Source organism: Equus quagga, chromosome 6, assembly GCF_021613505.1.
Source record: "Equus quagga isolate Etosha38 chromosome 6, UCLA_HA_Equagga_1.0, whole genome shotgun sequence".
NCBI classification, from domain to species: Eukaryota; Metazoa; Chordata; class Mammalia; order Perissodactyla; family Equidae; genus Equus; species Equus quagga.
Window position 1 is genome coordinate 59,848,306 of NC_060272.1, and position 19,986 is coordinate 59,868,291.

The 19,986-nt window shown below is 36.3% G+C and overlaps 1 protein-coding gene across 2 annotated transcripts in view; it reads left to right on the forward strand.

Moving 5' to 3' along the window:
* RB1 (RB transcriptional corepressor 1) overlaps positions 1–18,684 on the forward strand; it is a 155,579-nt gene extending 136,895 nt beyond the window's left edge. For both annotated transcript variants that reach the window (XM_046664255.1, XM_046664256.1), the window contains exons 19-27: positions 2,201–2,346; positions 3,868–4,013; positions 7,562–7,666; positions 8,122–8,235; positions 8,332–8,495; positions 10,949–10,979; positions 13,743–13,885; positions 14,414–14,457; positions 16,781–18,684. In XM_046664255.1, the coding sequence (XP_046520211.1) occupies positions 2,201–2,346; positions 3,868–4,013; positions 7,562–7,666; positions 8,122–8,235; positions 8,332–8,495; positions 10,949–10,979; positions 13,743–13,885; positions 14,414–14,457; positions 16,781–16,854 (967 nt within the window). In that variant the 3' untranslated portion in view covers positions 16,855–18,684. The remainder of the gene's footprint in view (positions 1–2,200; positions 2,347–3,867; positions 4,014–7,561; positions 7,667–8,121; positions 8,236–8,331; positions 8,496–10,948; positions 10,980–13,742; positions 13,886–14,413; positions 14,458–16,780) is intronic.
* The last annotated feature ends 1,302 nt before the right edge of the window (positions 18,685–19,986 follow it).

The window sequence follows — 19,986 nt, forward strand, 5'->3', positions numbered from 1 at the left end:
TTCACTATGTGCTGAACAGTTACCTAAGTACTTCAGATTTTTTTTTTAAATTTAATCTTCATAACAGCCCTGTAGGGTAGTAGATACTGCTATCAGCCTCAGTTATCTATAAAATAGGAATTACAGGAAGAAGCTAACTTGCCAAAAGTCAACAGAAACTAAACCCAAGCAACCTGACCCCAAAGCCCATACTTTTAACCGTTCTAGCTACACTGCCTTTCTTGGCAGTGTGTCTAATGTTATGTTTTATGTAGGAATTGACGTTACAGTGTTCTGTGGTTAGTGCAGTGACTATTTTCCAGAGATGTCATTTTCATGCTAACTTGTACCCAAAGTATTTCTAGCATGTAGAGCCTCTGCCTTCACATATAAATTTGTTTGTTAGGCAATACATTAATATAAATAAGTTAAGCCTTATCTTTTTCTTTAATTCAATAAGCAGTTATCTGTTAAATGCCAGGGAGTGTTTTAGGCACTGAGACTACGAAGGAGAATAAGATGGGCTAGGTCCTTCCCATCATAAGAGCCTAACATTCTGGAGGAAGGAAATAGACAGTGGATAAATAAACTAATGCATAAAGTGATTTTACTGTATAATAAGTTCTTTAATTGAAATAAACAGAGTGATGTGAAAGAGAGAAACTGAGAGAGTGATAGAATGTTTAGGGAAGCTTTCTCTGATGAAGTGATATTTGATCTGTGACCTCAAGGACAAGTGGATGCTGGCTAGGCAAAAGTCTGCTTGATGTGCATTCCAGGCAAAGCAGATGGCAAGTGCAGTGGCCCTAGAGGAGATCAAACTTAGCTGGTCTGAGGAACAGAAAGAAATCCCAGTGTGGCTGGAGAAGAGTGAGCAAGAGGAGACATACAGGACGAGGTCGGAGAGGCAAACTGGGGCTAGACCTTGTAGGTTCCCATAGGCCATAGAAAAGAGTTTGCATTTTAGAAGGGCAGTGGGAAAGCATTAAGGGTTTAACCAGGCGTGAGCTTGCTATATTCAGTAGTCCAAGTGAGAAATATAGATGACTTGGGCTAAGATATGTCAGCAGAGATAGAAAGAAATGGAAAGATCTGGGATGTATCTTAGAGGAAGATTTAATAGAACTTGGTTTTGCATTGAATTTGAGGATCTGGAAAAAGGGGAAATTAAAAGTAACTCCTAGGTTTTTGACTTAAGACTGGATGTAATGTGGAGCCATTTATTGAGATGGGAAGTACAGGGGGAAGAAATCAAGAGTTCTGCTTTGGCCTTCTTAAGTTTGAGATTCAAATAGTGATACCCAGTAGGTAATTGAATATTTGATACTAGATCAAGAAACACTAACTTCTACCCAAGTTAAGTCTGTCTACCATAATTGTCAGTTAGTGAATTGAAGAGAAATCCAAGATTGATAGTAGACTAGGCCCTGGAACTTATAAAATCATTATGATGGCGATTTCCTTTTCCTCATGTACTACTTAATATACTACATGTGGTAGAAACATCCATAGTAAGGTACAGATCCTACTTCCTGCTCAGAATTATTTCTCATATACTAAAACAAAATTGGAAAGTAGACCTTGATTATCTTGTAAAATAAAGGGCAACACAGAGCAGTGGAACATCAGAAATTGAGAGGAAGTATTTACTAATATCTCTGCCTTGATTTATGTCTGACAGATTTAGTATACAAGTGTAAATCTGCTTTGATAACTTTATCTGAAGTATTAATTCATAGAATTCTGTACTATATAATTTTGATGAGTGTATGTGTGTGTAACTTAACTCTTATCATATATATGAACCATAGTTATCAATAAAACATTTTTAAGAGGAATATTACAACACTGTTTTGGTATCAATAACTTGTTCTTTTAAGCTGGAGTTATCTTATAATCTCAATCCCACTATAAAATTATTAAAATGAAACATCTATACATATACAGCTTTTTTAATCAGTAAGGCAGTGATTCCCAGGAAAAGCCACTTATTAAAATAGAGTTGGAAATGATAATGACAAGCTTAGTTTTCCTATTAAGCTATCTTTTCCAGTGTCTATTTAAATAGCCTGCCCAAGGAATTTGGCTTAGAATAACAGACTAAGTAGATGAGATGTGTTTGGATGCATGTGTACAGCCGTGTGTGCATGTGTGTGTGTGTGTGAGAGAGAGATATTCTTAGGAAACTTCAAATGAAGACTTTTCCTTTGAATATATCTAGGTATCTTTCTCCTGTAAGATCCCCAAAGAAAAAAGGGTCAACTACACGTGTAAATTCTACTGCAAATGCAGAAGCACAAGCAACCTCAGCCTTCCAGACTCAGAAGCCAGTGAAATCTACCTCCCTTTCACTCTTTTACAAAAAAGGTTAGTAGATGATTACTTTGAAGAGCATGGACTCTGAAACCAGGCTGACTGGGTTCAAATCATGGCTCTTCTGCATACTAGGTGTGACCTTAGGTAAGTCACTTAATATTTCTATGCCTCAGTTTCCTCATCTGTCAAATGGAAATGATAATAACCTACTTTATAATAATAATAATCTACCTTATAGGTTTCTAAGATAATTGAATGAATTAATACATAAAATACTTCCAACAGTGCCTAGCACATAGTAAGCGCTCAGAAAGTGTTAGATGTTGTTATTGTTTCTGCTGTTGCTGCTGTTGTTATGCATTCAAATTAATGTTTGGAAATATTTGCTTCTGACATTACTTTCGCTGTTCAGGTCTGTATGTAGAGTTGAGATTATACAGTGTGCTGTGGCCTAGTGCAGGCGTATTTCCTGGCAACCAGGTTGTATAGCATTCTCTGATTCTGTGTGTATGTGGTTGGGCAGGGAGGTTGGTTTGTGTGTCTGTGCATGTGTAATACATTACAAGTGCACACTCATTTGGAGCTCTTTGAAGGAAAGTGAAAGGCCAGATCCTCTACAATAAATCTTTTTTCTGATTTTATTCAAGTCAGAAATATACTAAGCTCTATAGGCATATTTAGATAGCCCTTAAGTGAGTAGTGGCTCCAAAGTGTGGTCCCCAGTGAGCAGAGTCCACCTCACCTGAAATGTTGGAGAAAGAAGAATCTTTGCTTGGGCCCCACCCTAGAAGTACTCAATCAGAAACTCTAAGATGAGGCATAAAAATACTTGTCTCAAACCCTCCACACAAGTCTAAGGCATGCTAAAGTTTGAGAACCACTGCGATAAATTAACTAAAAAATTGTGATTGTCTTATGCAAGTCTTTGAAAAGTACATTTAAACCAAAGGTCATTATATTTCAAGTAGATGGAGGAAAATTCAATTTTGTGGATTCCTTTTCTCCTAATCTGTATTCCAATAGCATTTTTTTGAGAGTAATTAAGTTTCATATCACAGTCATGTTACCACTTAGGTAATCTACAGGTCTATCATTTTTCAACAGAGTATGCTTCATTGGTATTTTATAGACAAAAACACTGTTTTTTGTTTTTAGAATTGGAAAAATTAATAGACACTGACAATTCCATTATTTTTAAAAATAATTATCCCTCCTGAATATTAATAAGAATTTCCAACATCTGTAATGAGTGATTACCAACAGAAGTGAAACAAACCTTTTTTGGTTTGTCAAAATTCACAATATCTTATGATCTTTCTTCTTCTACCTTCCATCTCTGCCTCAGTTTCATGCTGTAATAGTTAATTCAGGAAGTAGTATTTTGCTTTTTATGTACCTAGCACTATGCTAAAACTAGGAATCATTTATTCATAAGGAAAATAGTGGTAGAGGTGAGGTTACTGTTAAAATGCTACTTAATAGTATTATGGTTATAGCAATTTAATCTTTTGAAAAAATCCACTTCTAAGTCAAAATGAACAGTAAACACGACTAATTCCCTTCTCTCTCCAGTGTATCGACTAGCATATCTTCGACTAAATACCTTGTGTACACGCCTTCTGTCTGACCACAGAGAGCTAGAACACATCATTTGGACCCTTTTCCAGCACACCCTGCAAAATGAGTATGAACTCATGAGAGACAGGCATTTGGACCAAGTAAGAAAACAATGCAATTCACCTACTTATTTGTTAACTATGTGCTGATTTCTTAAAAAAGGTTAGATTCAAATGAGAAGCTTAGATCAATTTAGTAGACTTAATATATATTCACTTGTTGGCAACTTTTTATATTTTTGCTGTAATTCTTAAAAATTAGAGCTTGAGAGTATTTCAGTAACTTGACTTCTACGATGACATGAAGGATCTTATTGGCAAAATCACTGAAGAAACTGTACTGTAGGCTTTTTCTGTGTTGTGGAGAGCTAGATTTCATTTTAGTGTGAAAAAAAACTTGAGACTTAAGAACCAGTTTATCTAACCAGTGCCAAATGAATGAATGAATGAACGAACGAACTAAGGAATGAGTTAATTAATTAATTGATTTACAGAGAATTATCCCTCATATCTTCTTTTTTCTTCTCTGTAAACAGGATAATAAGAATATTTTTTGGTAACAGCTTTATTGAAATATGATTCACATACCATACAAATTACACATTTAAACTGTATAATTCAGTGTCTTGTAGTATATTCACAGAGTTGTGCGACCATCTCCAAAATCAATTTTAAAACATTTTTATCATGCCAAAAAGAAACCCTGTACTCTATAGCACTCACCCTCCTATTCTCCCACCCACTCCAGCCCCGGGGAACAAACACTAATCTACTTACTGTCTCTATGGATTTTCCTATTCTGGTCATTTCATATAAATGGAATCATATAATATGTTATCTTTTTGTGTCTAGCTTCTTTCACCTAGTAAAATGTTTTCATTGTTCAACTGTGTTATAGCTTGTATAAGTACTTCATTCCTTTTTAATACCAAATAATATTCCATTGTATGGATATACCACTTCATGTTTATTCATCAATTGATATACATTTGAATTGTTTGAAATTTTGGGCTACTATGAATAATGTTACTATGAACATTCATATACAAGTTTTTGTGTGGACATGTCTTTTCATTTTTCTTGGGTGTTTACCTGCAAGTGGAATTGGTGGGTCATATTGTAACTCTCTGTTTAACCTTTTGAGACGTGGCCAGATTATTTTCCAACATGGCTACACCATTTTACGTTCTTACCAGCAGTGTATGAGGTTCCACTTTCTGCACATCCTCACCAACTTGTTATTTGCCTTTTTGATTATAGCCATACTAGTGAGTATGAAGTGGTATCTCTTTATAGTTTTGATTTGCATTTCCCTGATGGCTAATGATGTTGATTGAGCATCTTGTCATATGCTTATTGGCCATTTGTATATCTTCTTTGGAGAAATATCTATTCAGATCTTTTGCCTTTTTTTTTTTTTTTTTTTTTTCGCTGAGGAAGATTCACCCTGAGCTAATATCCATACGTGTCTTCCTTTATTTTTTAGTACGTGGGCTGCCAGCACAACATGGCTGCTAAGAGCAGTGTTGGTCTGCGCCTGGGAACTGAACCTGAGCTGCCAAAGTGGTGTGTGCTGAACTTAACCACTAGGCTGCCAGGGCTGGTCCTGCCTATTTTTCAATTGGATTGTCTTTTTTTAGTATTGAGTTATAAGAGTTCTTTACATATTCTACATACAAGTCCCTTATCAGATACATGATTTGCAGATATTTTCTCCCATTTGTGAGTTGTCTTTTCACTTTCTTGATGGTGTCCTTTGAAGCACAAAAGTTTTTAATTTTGATGATGTTCAATTTATCTTTTTCCTGTTATTACTGGTGCTTTTGGTGTCATATCTAAGAAACAATTGCCAAATCAGAGGTCGTAAAGATTTATTCCTGTTTTCCTCCCAGAGTTTTATAGTTTTAGCTCTCACATTTAGGTTTTGATCCATTTTGAGCTCGTTTTTGTATGTGGTATGAGGTAGGGGTCCAACTTCATTCTTTTGTATATCACTGCTAGTTGTTCTAGCATCATTTCTTGAAAAGTCTTTTCTTTCTCTATTGACAGTTGTTGAAAATCAACTAACTGTAAATTTGCAAATGTTTACTTCTGATCTCTTAAATCTATTCCATTGATGTGTATGTCTCTTCTTATGCCAGTCCCACACTGTCTTGATTACTGTAGCTTTGTAGTAAGTTTTGAAATAGGGAAGCATTAGTGCTCCATTCTTGCTCTTCTTTTTCAAGGTTGTTCTAACTATTCTGAAACTTGAATTTCCATATTAATTTTAGGATCAGCTTGTCAATTTCTGCAAAGAAGCCAAGTGGGATTTTGGTAGAGATTACAGTGAATCATACATCAATTTGAGTACTCTCATCTTAACAACACTAAGTCTTCCAATCCATGAACATGTGATGTCTTTACATTTATTTAGATCTTTTTAAATTTCTTTCAATAATGTTTTGGAGTTTTCAGCATACAAGTCTTGCACTTGTTTTGTTAAATTCATTCCTAAGTACTTTATTCGTTTTTTTTTTTTTCCTTTTTCTCCCCAAAGCCTCCCAGTACATAGTTGTGTATTTTTAGTTGTGGGTCCTTCTAGTTGTGGCATGTGGGATGCCACCTCAGCGTGGCTTGATGAGCAGTGCCATGTCCGTGCCCAGGATCTGAACTGGTGAAACCCTGGGCTGCTGAAGCGGAGCGTGCGAACTTAATCACTTGGCCACGGGGCCGGCCCCAGTACTTTATTCTTTTTAACACTCTTGTAAATGGAATTATTTTCTTAATTCCTTTTTTGGATGGTTCATTACGAGTATATAGAAATACAGTTAATTTTTGTGTATTGATCTTGTATTTGACAACCTTGCTGAAGTTGTTTATCAGTTCTAATAGTTTTTTAGTGGATTCCTTAAGATTTTCAATATATAAGATCATGTCATCTGTGAATAGATATAGTTTTACTTCTTTTTCAGTCTAGATGAATTTTATTTCATTTACTTGCCTAATTGCCCTGGCTAGAACCTCCAATACAATGTTGAATGGAACTGGTGAGAGGGCACTTCTTTGTCTTGTTCCTGATCTTGTTACTGAACCGAAAATGGGTTTGCTTCCTGGCAGGTTAAAATCAGACTCTGGACCAGAAATAGCTTGTTTGTAGCAAATGGGAGGCCACAGGAATCATTTCCAAAGTCATGGCTATCCCTGAGCACGAGACAGCGGGGGCCTTTTATTTTGGATGGGGAATGAATAGTCAAAAGGGAGAGGTGGGTATTCGCTTGCCCAGGCTCAGCTGGAAAAGTCCTTCCACATACACTGCAGGGTATGGTAATAAGGCCTAAGCTCCTCCTGGAGAGATCTTAGCATTAAAAATGAGGCAAAGGTCATATGCTTCGCTCCTGTAATGGGGTTTGGTCTAGTTCAGGTGGTTGGTGGTTGCATCTCGTAACATAACAAAAAGAAAAATTGAGAGAAACAGTTAATGCTTCCAAACCCTGCCCTGAGTTCCTCAGGGCATTTAGTTGGTGACAGTCTTAGGGGAAAGCATTCAGTCTTTCCTACAGGAAATTAAATTTCCATTTTTTGAAGCTAAAAAAAAAGGTAACAGTACTTTTTAGAACACAACTACGTAACAAAATTCTGACTATTTTTACATTACATTTATTTACTAGATTATGATGTGTTCTATGTATGGCATATGCAAAGTGAAGAATATAGACCTTAAATTCAAAATCATTGTAACAGCATACAAGGATCTTCCTCATGCTGTTCAGGAGGTAGGCAATCTTCCATGGTAAGATTTTTTTGTATATACCCATATCTATAATAGAATAACTTTAGTCATTAATTAGATCATATATTCTGACCTTACTATATAAATTCACATATCAATTTTTTACTTTTATATTATTGGTTAATTATTTGTAACTAAAATGAAATTGGAAAGTTAACGCACTTTATAAGTTAATAAGGAATACTATATCCCTGCACTAAGGAGGATATCTGTAATACACTTTTACATGTGTATTAAAATATGTATATATAATCTGTGACATTTCACTTCTGGTAGAGCATCTATAATCCAAGCCTAGCAAGGCTTTTTCAGATTATTTTTTCCCTATATAATATGTGCTTCTTACTGTTAAAAAGTTTTATGAACTATTAAAAAAGAAAATATAAAGAGAGAAATTCCCAAATTCATTTAACAACTGTTTTTGCTCTTCTTCCTCAGACATTCAAACGTGTTTTGATCAGAGAAGAGGAATATGATTCCATTATAGTATTCTATAACTCGGTCTTCATGCAGAGACTGAAAACAAATATTTTGCAGTATGCTTCCACCAGAGTATGTTGAAAGTATCCTTTGATTGGGAAAATCTAATTATAAAGCAATGAATCTTACTAAAACATTAAATAATCTACTTTTTTGTTTTTGCTCTAGCCCCCTGCCTTGTCACCAATACCTCACATTCCTCGAAGCCCTTACAAGTTTTCTAGTTCACCTTTACGGATTCCTGGGGGGAACATCTATATATCACCCCTGAAGAATCCATATAAAATTTCAGAAGGTCTGCCAACTCCAACAAAAATGACTCCAAGATCAAGGTTTGTGTTTTCTCTTTAGGGAAGTGGTAAAGAATAAGAGGGGATTATTTTGATCCAAACATAAAAATATCAAGCCTTCTTCCTTTAAAATAAGCTAGACTCGGGGCTGGCCTGGTGGCGCAGCAGTTACGTTCACACGTTCCGCTTCTCGGCGGCCTGGGGTTCGCTGGTTTGGATCCCAGGTGTGGACATGGCACCGCTTGGCAAAAGCCATGCTGTGGTAGGCATCCCACGTATAAAGCAGAGGAAGATGGGCATGGATGTTGGGTCAGGGCCAGTCTTCCTCAGCAAAAAAAAAATTGGCAGCAGATGTTAGCTCAGGGCTAATCTTCCTCAAATAAAAAAAATAAGCTAGACTCTTGAGTTGCTTATTTATATTAAGTGATATAAGTAATTTATATTAAATTCTTATTTGGGAGGAATGAAAGATAATCTGTTTACTTTAAATGGATTTACAAAAAGTGTCATCAACTTTTCTGGCTGCTGGGGTCTGTTCTTTTGTAAAGAGAACCAGTTTGGTAATAGGTTTCAAGTCACTTTCATATTTTTGTAAGTTGCCGTTCTGGTAAATAAAGTAGATTCTTTTTGGTTAAGAATTTTTATTCTGTAGTTTATTGACTGCCCTGTAAACTCTTTCTGTGGACCTGTTCATCCTGCTTTGTTGTGAAAATCTAGATGACTGATTAAATGTTGATGACTGTAAATTAAGTCTTTAGAAGTCCATCCCTAATTCTGCTTGTGGCTTCCGCATATTACTTTGGGCAGGTCTCTCTGTCTACTTTAGAACAGTGCTGTGGATCAGGGAAATGATGAGTGTGAACCTGTTTTAAACTCTCAGATGAAAGGTTCTGTGCAACAAATCATTATATTATCTTCCACATCGAACCTCAAGTGCTCTCTGGCTTTGAAGTACTTCAATTGACTTATTATATATTATCATGGGCTATTTGAAACTGACTTTATTTGTATAAAGTGGGAGGCAAATTAGCTACTATAGTTAATGTAGTCTCATCTTAGAAATTGTCAGCCCATACCTTTGTACTTAATGGACCAAAAAAACAAGGAGAAGGAGATGTATTAACCCCTTGGAAAACGTTTGTGAGATGTCTTTAATTATATAAGTAATGTACACTCATGATAAAAATTTCAAACTCTACGAGAAAAGATAAAGTAGAAAATAATTGGCAAATGATATAAATGCTCTTGTATGCCCCTGTACCATCCTTTGTTTATTTGGTGTTCTTATGGTTATCTATACTGATATCTACAACTTATATTGTAAGCTGCTAAGATTCCGCACCATGTCTGTTTAATTTACGCAGTTCTACACCACCACATGAAAGTGTGTACTTAGGTAATTTTTAATGATGATAATTAATCCATATTATGTTCATAATGATGGCTTTTGCTGGTCTTAGTGAAATCACTTCCGGGTTGGGGTTATTTAGCAAAAAACTCATTCTGAAAATCCTAATAAATCATTGATCAGGCATTAAGAGAACCTTAACACACTACTTACCCAGCATATTTAGGTATTTTGATTAATCAGATATCTATAAGATGATGGCCACTTATCAAGGAATTGGAGGAGAATAAAATCTATATATCTACTAATTCCATGCACATATGATCAAATCTTTGTTATGTCAGGCTAATGCTGCTCTTTAGCTGATTGTCATATACATAAGTTACATGGTTCAAACAAATCAATAGAGGTGTCTGATTCTAGGGTATATGATAAACAGCCTTTACTGTATATCCATATAGATCCTAATTAGAATTCTCATTATTGGAGCTGGCCCCATGGCCAAGTAGTTAAGTTTGCATGTTCCGCTTTGGCATCCTCGGGTTCGCCAGTTCACATCCTGGCACGGACATGGCACCGCTCATCAAACCATGCTGTGGTGGCATCCCACGTAAAAGAACCCCCCTATGGTTGGGGTATACAACTGTGTGCTGGGGCTTTGGGGAGAAAAAAGAAGAGGAAGATTGGCAACAGATGTTCGCTCAGGGCTAATCTTCCTCACCAAAAAAAATATATATATATATTCTTATTATTACTTAATACAGTAAGTTTTTGCCAAATGTAACTTGAATTTTTAAAGAGAAAATGTAAAAGAAATTTTAATTGATTTACCCATTGATTTATGAAGAATTAAGTAGGGGTAAATTTAAAATGTTCTTTTATCCTCTTTAAATGTGGACATTGGCAAAATAGGTTCTTGCAGATATGTAGTTCTTGGCTTTAAAAATCTAAGAGTCCAGCTGAGTGTATGATTAGTCTGGCACTGTTAGAATAAGCCCCCAATGAGTATAATTTGTCAGTGATTCTGGGGGTAGAGGAGACCTTTGATTTGGTATTTCTGATAGTTGAGAGTGATGTGTGCATGTTTATCTCTGCACAGTTGTATTTGATAGTCATTACTAATTTGTATTTTATCTTAACTTGACAGAATCTTAGTATCAATTGGTGAATCATTTGGGGTGAGTATATTTTCTTTCTATGAAATACAATGGCATGTACTATAACTATAAAAGAAATTGAAGATTTCTATAATTTGAATTTATAAATGCTATTATTATTCAAATACCTCATCCAGGTACATTGCATAGAATTTAGAAGACAGATATATACATTAAGATTTATTTTCAAATCAGATTTAATTTCAGGTCGTACTCATAATTGGTGAATATCAAAGCTGTACAGTCATGCATGCCTTAACGACAGGGATATGTTCTGAGAAGTGCATATGGACTGCATATATGATGGTGGGCCCATAAGATTAGTACCATATCTGGGTGTGTTGTAGGCCATACTATCCAGGTTTGTGTAAGTACACCCTTTGATGTTCGCCCAGTGACGAAATCGCCTAACGATGCATTTCTCAGAACATATCCCTGTCGTTAAGCCATGTGACTGTACATATATATGTGTGTGTATATATATACATTCATGTATATACATACAAAAATATGTATGTATTCACTAATTATGAATATGATTTGAAATAAGATACTCCAAAATATAACCACCACCATCTGAATGTCAGCAGCCAGTCCCTACCTACTGGTCTTCTCCTTCTGTACATGTACATACTTTTGCTTGTCCTTCCTCTGAGACTTCTTGGACATTCTTTCTCTGGCAAATTGATTAGGAATTGGTTACATGAGACTCTGCCCCAGGGTAAGTGGAAGGGCACGTGGATGTCTTTGTTCCAGAGGGCTCTGAGGGAAATCTCAGCTTTGAAATAGGTGTTCTCGGCTGGGAACCTACTGCTCCACTGGGCCTTCCACTAACAGAACTAATTCAACAGTCCTGTACCAGTGTGCATTATTGTTAATCATGTTCACCACCCCCACCCCTCCTGCCTACATTAGTTATTTACTGCTGCATAACAAATCACCCCCAAGCTTAGTGACTTAAAACAAACATTGTAAAATCTCAGTTTCTGTGGGTCAGTAATCCAGGCACGGCTTAGCTGGGTCCAGGGCTTCCCCTCCCAAGGCTGCCATCAACGTGTCAGCTGGGGCTGCAGTTATCTCAAGACTCAGTTGGAGGAGGATCTCTTGCAAACTCATTCCTGTGACTGTTGCCTGATCCTTGATGGCTAGCAGCCCAGGCTGTCAGTTCCTTGCCACTTGGGCCTCTTCATTTGGCTATTCACTACTCAACACAGCAGCTTGCTTCCCCCAGAACGAGGACTCTGAGAGAGGGGAGGTGGGAAAGAGGGAGATAATGAGCAATATGAAAGTCATGGTCTTCTTGTAACTAATACTAGACGTGACGTTCCATCACTTTTGCCATACCATTTTTCTCAGAAACAAGACAGCACTAGGTCCAACCCGCACTCAAGGAGAAGGGGATTACACAAGGATGTAAATAGTAGGAAGTGGGGAGTAGTGAGAACCATTCTAAAGTCTGCCTACCACTTCCCCAAATGAAATAACTACAGAGACATAATAGTTTGTATGCTAAAAGACCAACTGTTAAAATACCTTAAATAGTAAATGCTGTGATGTGGAGCTCAAGATAGGCTGCAGCTGTCAGACTTCCCAAAGTAGATGTGGGACCACATAAGTAAGCTTGGACCTGGATAGGTATAGAGTAGTGCTCTTTAAACTTTTCTGCTTGCCATACTTTAAAAAGAATTGACAAAATGTTATACGTACTTCTGCATTTTAAAGCTGATAACTAATAATCTTATACATTTAACAGGTGCACAGGATTTAGTTTCTATCATATTATATATGTGCTCCAAATATATTTTCCATCAAACCTGTTTTTGCATTTTATTTTTAAAAAACTAGCTCATTTAATTTTTGGAAAATAAAGCATAATTAGCCAAGCTAATCCTCACTGTCATATCAATCAGTCAAATCAGACTTAATTTCTATGAGAAAGTCTGACTTTATCTTTTAGTTCAAACGAACGTGTTCCTGTACATCCCCAAGATAATCACCTCACTCTGGTTCTAAAATAGATAAGAAATAGAATTTTTGCATGTGGTGTCCCTTGGATAAAATAAGGTGGCATGCCCTCTTTGGTATTTCTCAAAGTAAAGCTTCCTTTACTTTGCTACGACAGGATTCTCCCTCAGGAGATACATGTTTCAAATCATCTCCAATAATACTGAATGGATTCAAATTCTTACATCTTTTTAATATTTGATTTTTTATTTAAAAAACTATGAATTAGCATTTTGACAAATATTATATCAATGATGGTTTAAAATATATTAACTATATGACTTGTCAACATAATACCCATAAAGTGAGTCCAAAATTATTATTCAGTGGACATTTCACCTCTTTATAAATTCTTGTGGCATTCTTGCTGGTTATATAATGCCCTCAAAAAAAAGAAAAGGTCAAAAACAAGGTTCCAGAAAGCTGTTCGAGCTCTACATGCTTTTGAGAAGTAGCCCTGGTTTGTGTGGGAGTGACTTCCAAAAATGAGGAACCAGGACTTTCAGAGTAGTAGTCAGAGTTGTTGGAGGAAGAGCCTCATGGGAAGAAACAAGATGATTTAAAAAGAGTGAGTATTTAATTGAGGTAGAGCTACTCAGAGTACAGTCACTATGATTTTGAGATTTTTCATATCTCTTATTTGGTCCAATAAAGCAGAAAATTAAATTGCAGGTATTACCTCTGCCTGATTTTTGACACACTCCCAACTGCAGCTAAGGGATGCTAACTACAAAATGCTGGCATGTAATGATGTAAAATAAAGAATTCTGTAATTTGTAGACTTCTGAGAAGTTCCAGAAAATAAATCAGATGGTGTGTAACAGCGACCGTGTGCTCAAAAGAAGTGCTGAAGGAAGCAACCCTCCTAAACCACTGAAGAAACTGCGCTTTGATATCGAAGGGTCTGACGAAGCAGATGGAAGGTAGGAGCAGTTTAGAGTGTTTCTCAGTAGCCTAGCTGGTCATCAGAGCATCCAGGGTGCCAGTCTGCTCCTGACTTCCACCAATCCCTTTCCTGCCAATTTTATTTGGAAATTGTGAGGATTGCTCAAAATAAGGTATGTGATGCATCCCAAAGTTAAAAGCATCATATACATTCATGTACTATCTACTGAAAATAATTGAAAATATCAGATGTTTAAAAGCTGATTACTTTTTTACAAAGCTATTGACAAAAGTTACTAGTTTTGATTAACATTAGATTTTAAAATGCTTACTCTTGAAAAATATTAACTACTATGTTTTATAAGAACCACTGAAAAAATATATAGGATCATAAATTTGTCACATTTATATTTTAAATGGTTTGTTTATAAACCTTTGAAATTAAAAGCTACTTATTAAAATAAGAGCATAAAATAAGTCATTGAAAGCACCATAATTATTGGAAATTTGAGTTTTCCATTTATACCTATATGTATGAAATATTTTGTATTTTTTTTAATCTGCAGTAAACATCTCCCAGGGGAGTTTAAACAGAAACTGGCAGAAATGAGTAAGTACTTATCAGTTCACCTTATGTAAATGAAACAGTTGTTTACATTGCAAAAAGCCTTTTCATGTTATCAAAGAATAAATACATATAATTCCTTCAATTAGTGGACTTGCTTATGCATTTAAAATATAGTTCAATCAAGAATGCATTATATATTTGGGGTTGGCCCAGTAGCGTAGTGGTTAAGTTTGCACGCTCTGCTTCAGTGGCCTGGGGTGTGTGGGTTCGGACCTGCACACTGTTCATCAGGCCGTGCTATGGCCGCGTCCCACATACAAAATAGAGGAGGATGGGTGCAGATGTTAGCTTCCTCAAGCAAAGAGAGGAAGATTGGCAACGGATGTTAGCTCAAGGCCAATCTTCCTCCCCCCACCACAAAAAAAAGAATGTATTATTTCCCTACAAACATTTGTGGTTTAAATGTATGATACAAAGTGAAGATCATCTTTACCGTTTCTAAAATCTTTTGCGCAGGAAGACTAAGAAGTGAAACCACATCTTCAACAGCAATGGGCTGTGGTTAGAAAATATTTTAGGATAGCAGAACTATAATGAGGAACTCTTTAAAGAGTGTTGGATGTAGGGAAGGGTTTTATAGACTTAGCATATATGAACATCATCACTCTTCTGCTATTATGGAACTTTCCTAATTTGGAAGTTTTCAAACTTAATTTCAAACAAAAGTTTTCTGTTACTAGAAATCAGAATTTTGGTGAACACCAGATCATTTTCCAAGTTATATAGAGGACATAAATTTGGGATGTTAAAGCAAATGGAATTCTATCCTAAGCTGCCTTGAGACTGTAAAAGATTAACCCATGTATGGTAGAGGAAAGCACAGTAAGAAAAAGATAAACGTACTAACTGCTGCTGGGTTGTCTTAGAGAGGGAGCCATGACAGTGAGTGTGACATTTCTTGATAATCTGGTCCCAGATCCATCAACAAGAACAAGAGCTGGTACTTAGAAAGAAGACAAATATTTAGCATACTGTAAGTATTAAAACTAACATTGCTGGGTCATAGGACATATCAATTAAAACAATACCAATTATAATGTGACTTTCTGGCTTTCTCTCAACTCATCTCTGTAGATACTAACTTTGAAATATCAAGTATTTAAAAGAATGCTTTTGATTTTTTAAATCATTTTTTCTATGTGTATTATTTTGCAGAATACAGTTAAAATTAAATATACCAAAAGTTTAAATTTTGGGGTTATAAACGAATCTCCTTTGGAGCTACATCACCTCTTATACTCCTATTTTAACTTTCAAATAGTTGTGGCTTTTCCTCCCGGTACATGAAAATAGACATGAAGCTTGTAACGAAAATCAGACCTTGAAAACACGTGGAAGCATTTGGGAACCCACAAATATGCATTTTAAAAGGAGAAGAAAGCCGTAAAATCATGTATATTTTCTTGGAGAAGAGTTTAATTGATGTAGTTGGTACATTTCCCATTAGCACTTAGCTGTGCCCGTGAATTCCCTCTGTCAGACTGAAGTTCAGGGCCTTTGTGCAGCTGGAAGATTGGGAAGCAGCAGAAGTTTTAACCTGTAAGGCTAAGGAGTTCTCCAGGCTGCTCTTAACAGCTTTCCTCGAAGGATTGCATTCAGAAAAGATCATCACACAGTGCTAGATTTCTTAGAGTGAAGGACCAGAGGGGGAGACTTAGAATTACTCTTTTCTTTCTTTTCCAAGTGTAAATTCTTTGTGCCTCTTTACGAAGAGCCCCATCCACTAAAGTCAAGTTAAGAATTTTTAAATAATTAAGAGTTCTGTTTTTTTCTGTGTTATAATTATGTACTTTTAAAAGTCCATGTCCAAATTAAATGAGCTATGAGCTGATGCCTTTGCAGTACCTACAAGGCATCTCTGAGCGCAGAGGAATCCCTAGCTTTATGAAGAGTACCACTCACTTCACCAGATCCTTCTGGGCCAGCCCAGATCTCTGCTCTGCTCAAGTGCCAAACTCAACCTCTTCATCTCTAGAACAGGATCTACAAAGTTGGGTATACCTGGAAGGGTGTAAGACCACCTTTTGGGGTACATGAAGAAAATATTAAAATGTCTATTTATTTTTACCTCATCTATTTTTAATGTCTGAGGTATGTGTGTTTTATAATTTATACACAAATGTACATATGTGCATATTTGGGTGGTACATGCCTGGAAAAAAATTTAGTGATAGGGATATATGATAAAAAATTTGGAAACCACTGAGCTCCATCAGTTTTGCCATGAGCATAACCTATATGGCAGCCTTTTGCCAACTTACCTAGTACCATCAGTGCCATTAAAAGTTCTTTATCCTTCTTCCAGCTTCTACCCGAACACGAATGCAAAAGCAGAAGATGAATGATAGCATGGATACCTCAAACAGGGAAGAAAAGTGAGGATCTCATGACCTTGCTGGGCACTGTATTCACCTCTGGCCTCACCATTTCTCACAGATCTGACTCTAGAACTTGTCCAGGTTCTATTTATGGCCACATTTCTTTAGCTCTTTTTTGTGGATGTGAAGTGTGCAGATGCACGTTGAGTATTTGTACAGGCAATTCCTAAGCCACTTGCAATGTTGTAGTCAATAGAATATACATTGTTATTATACGAGATTGAAAATCTTGTTTAAATCCTTCCATTTAAAAAATTGTAACAGATGTTTCCATTTCCAAAGTGTAATTGCTCTGCTTTACAAATGGTGAGGATGCCCCGGGAGTGGGGGTCCTAACAACCCATGCCTGTCTGAGTACTTTGTCTTCTCTTGTGGCATATGTGTGATGTTTGCTATTATTTTTATTAATTTATATTTATATATTTTTTTAATTTAACATGAACACCCTTAGAAAATGTGTCTTGTCTTCCAAAGGCAATTTGGCTCACCGTCCCCTATTTACCCAGATGACCCTGAACTCTTCTGCTAAAACAGATATTAGAAACTAGAAAAAAATTACTAATTTTTACATATTAGATTTTAGTTTACTAATGGAATCTGATGTACTGTGTGCTTGTTTTATAAACTTTAGCTTTTAAATACAAGCAGAAAGCAAAGTATAAACATGATATTGTCATACTACTGATACAGATTTCATACCTCAGGACTTGTAAGAATTTATTGATTCTTTTTTTCATCCAACTCATGCTTTAAAATGAGGGTTATTAATAGTACTCTTGGTTTTTGTACCATTTAAATCACTGAGTTCATAAAGTACCCATCTAGTCCTTGGAAAAAAAAGTATTTGGCTAGCGCTTTGCTGTAGAGGACCCTAACACAGTATATCCCAAGTGCACTTTCTAATGTTTCTGGGTCCTGAAGAATCAAGACACAAAGTAATTTTACTCCATAAACAGACTGTTAACTATAGGAGCCTTAATTTTTTTTTCTTCACGATTTGTTTAATTGCATCTCAGCAATTATTCTGCCCTCCTAAATTTGGGAAGGGGTGTTTTCTCTGGAATGGTGCATGTCTTCCATGTATCTTTTGAACTGGCAATTGTCTGTCTTTTATTTTTTTTAAGTCAGTATGGTCTAACACTGGCACCTTCAAAGCCACATTGTTTCTAGTCCAAAATTGCAAGTAATCAAAGGTCTTTGGGTTAGGCGTTAATGTTTCTATCTGATTTTGTGCAGAAGCTTCAAATTTAGAATAGCTATATTAGAAAAAACAGGCACTCCCCCCCCCCACCCACCCCGGCACCTAAAGGTGTATTTAAACTGTGTTGTGTGATTAACTTATTTAGAGATGGTATAATTTAAAATAGGTGGTATTTAAGGTAGCATCAACCAGCTTTTAGGAAAATCACTTTGTCTAAACTCAGAGTTCTTTTTAAAAAGAAATCTGGTCTTATTTGTTAGAAAACGAAAGTTTATATTGTGCTCAATTAAGTTTCAAACTTATTTTTTTGACAGTTATCTTGATAACAAAGGCACTAGAAAGCTTTACCCCATTTCCTCATTAATTTTTGCATGAATATTATACAAATCAGTTAGCTTTTAGATCAAGGGCTTGCCATATTTCTGGGTCTTTTGCTAACAAGTTCACATTAGAATTAGTGCCAGAATTTTAGGAACTTCAGAGATCGTGTATTGAGATTTCTCAAATAAGGCTTCAGGTATTGCTTCATTGCTTTTTTATATTGGTTAAAACTGTACATTTGAAATTGCTATGTTACTATTTTTTACAATTAATAGTTTGTCTATTTTAAAATAAATTAGTTATTAAGAGTCTTAATGGTCTGATGTGGTCTTTGTATTAAGTGTACTAATGTGCCCTGCTGTATCTACATTCTCTCCCAGTATCTCATCCCTTCTTAGTCTTTAATGGGCTTAATATGCTGATGATTCCCAAATGTATTTCTCCAGCCCTAACCTCTTCATGGAGGTCAAAGCTTTCATAGCCAATAAAACTCTTGCTTCTTACTCCTCCCCCTTCCCAGCTTCTCAAAATACAAACCAGAATCCAACAAACAAAATTACCTTGTTTCTACCCTAGTATTTCCCCATTTTATTAAACAGTTGCTTAAGCCAAAAACCTCGTCTATTAACTCTTGTCTGGACCACTGTTAAAGTCTTCTAACTGGTCTCCATGTTCCTTCTCTTTCCTCTTTACCTTTCAATTCCATAAAGAGCAAAAATGATCCCTTTAAAATGTAACCTGATTCCCAGTGTGACTCTTCTTGCAGTATTTACACTCCTCATGGCCTGTTCATCAGCCCCTACCTACTTCTCCATCCTCATCTCGTGCTCCTTTCTCTTACTCACTACGCTTTAGCCACACTGACCTGTTCTCTTATAGTACAAAGCCTATCCCTACCTTGGGCTTTTATATTTGCTGTTCCTTCTCTCAGTGCTCTTCCCCCAGAATTTTGCATGGCTGGTTCCTTCCTGTCTTTCAGGGCTTAGCTCAGAGGCCTTTCTTGACCACCTTACTAAAATCCTTACTCTGTACTGTGTCAGTCTCCTTCAGAAGTGTAACAGCATTTATCACCAGACAAAATTGCCTTATTTGACTTGTCTATTGCCTATCTACCCACCCCTGCATCAGCCTGACTGGTCTTCTTTACTACTATAGCTCTAAAACCCATGTATTTCCAAGTATGCGGAAACAGGTAATATTCTCTTCCTCTTTTAAAAAACGATGTACTGAGTACCTATGATATTCCAGGCATAGTTCTAAATGTGAGCGATACATCAATGAATAAATAAAACTGAGATCCCCATCTCTGTGGAACTTACATTCTACTTCTAGTTTTGGGGAAAGAGAGCAAGCGAATAAATAAATGAATCTATAGTATGTCCAATTGTCTGAAGTACTGTGGAGAAAAACAGAGCAGGGAGGATAGGAATGCTGGCAGGGAGAGGAGTTGTCGAATTTAAAACAGGTGGTCAGGGAAAGAGTTGCTGAGGTGCTATTTGAGCAAAGCCCTGAAGGAGGTGAGGGGGTGAGCCAAACGTCCACAGGGGCAAAACATCAGGAAAAGCCATGCTCGGAGGGGGGCTATGCCTGGTGTGTGTGAGGAACAATGAG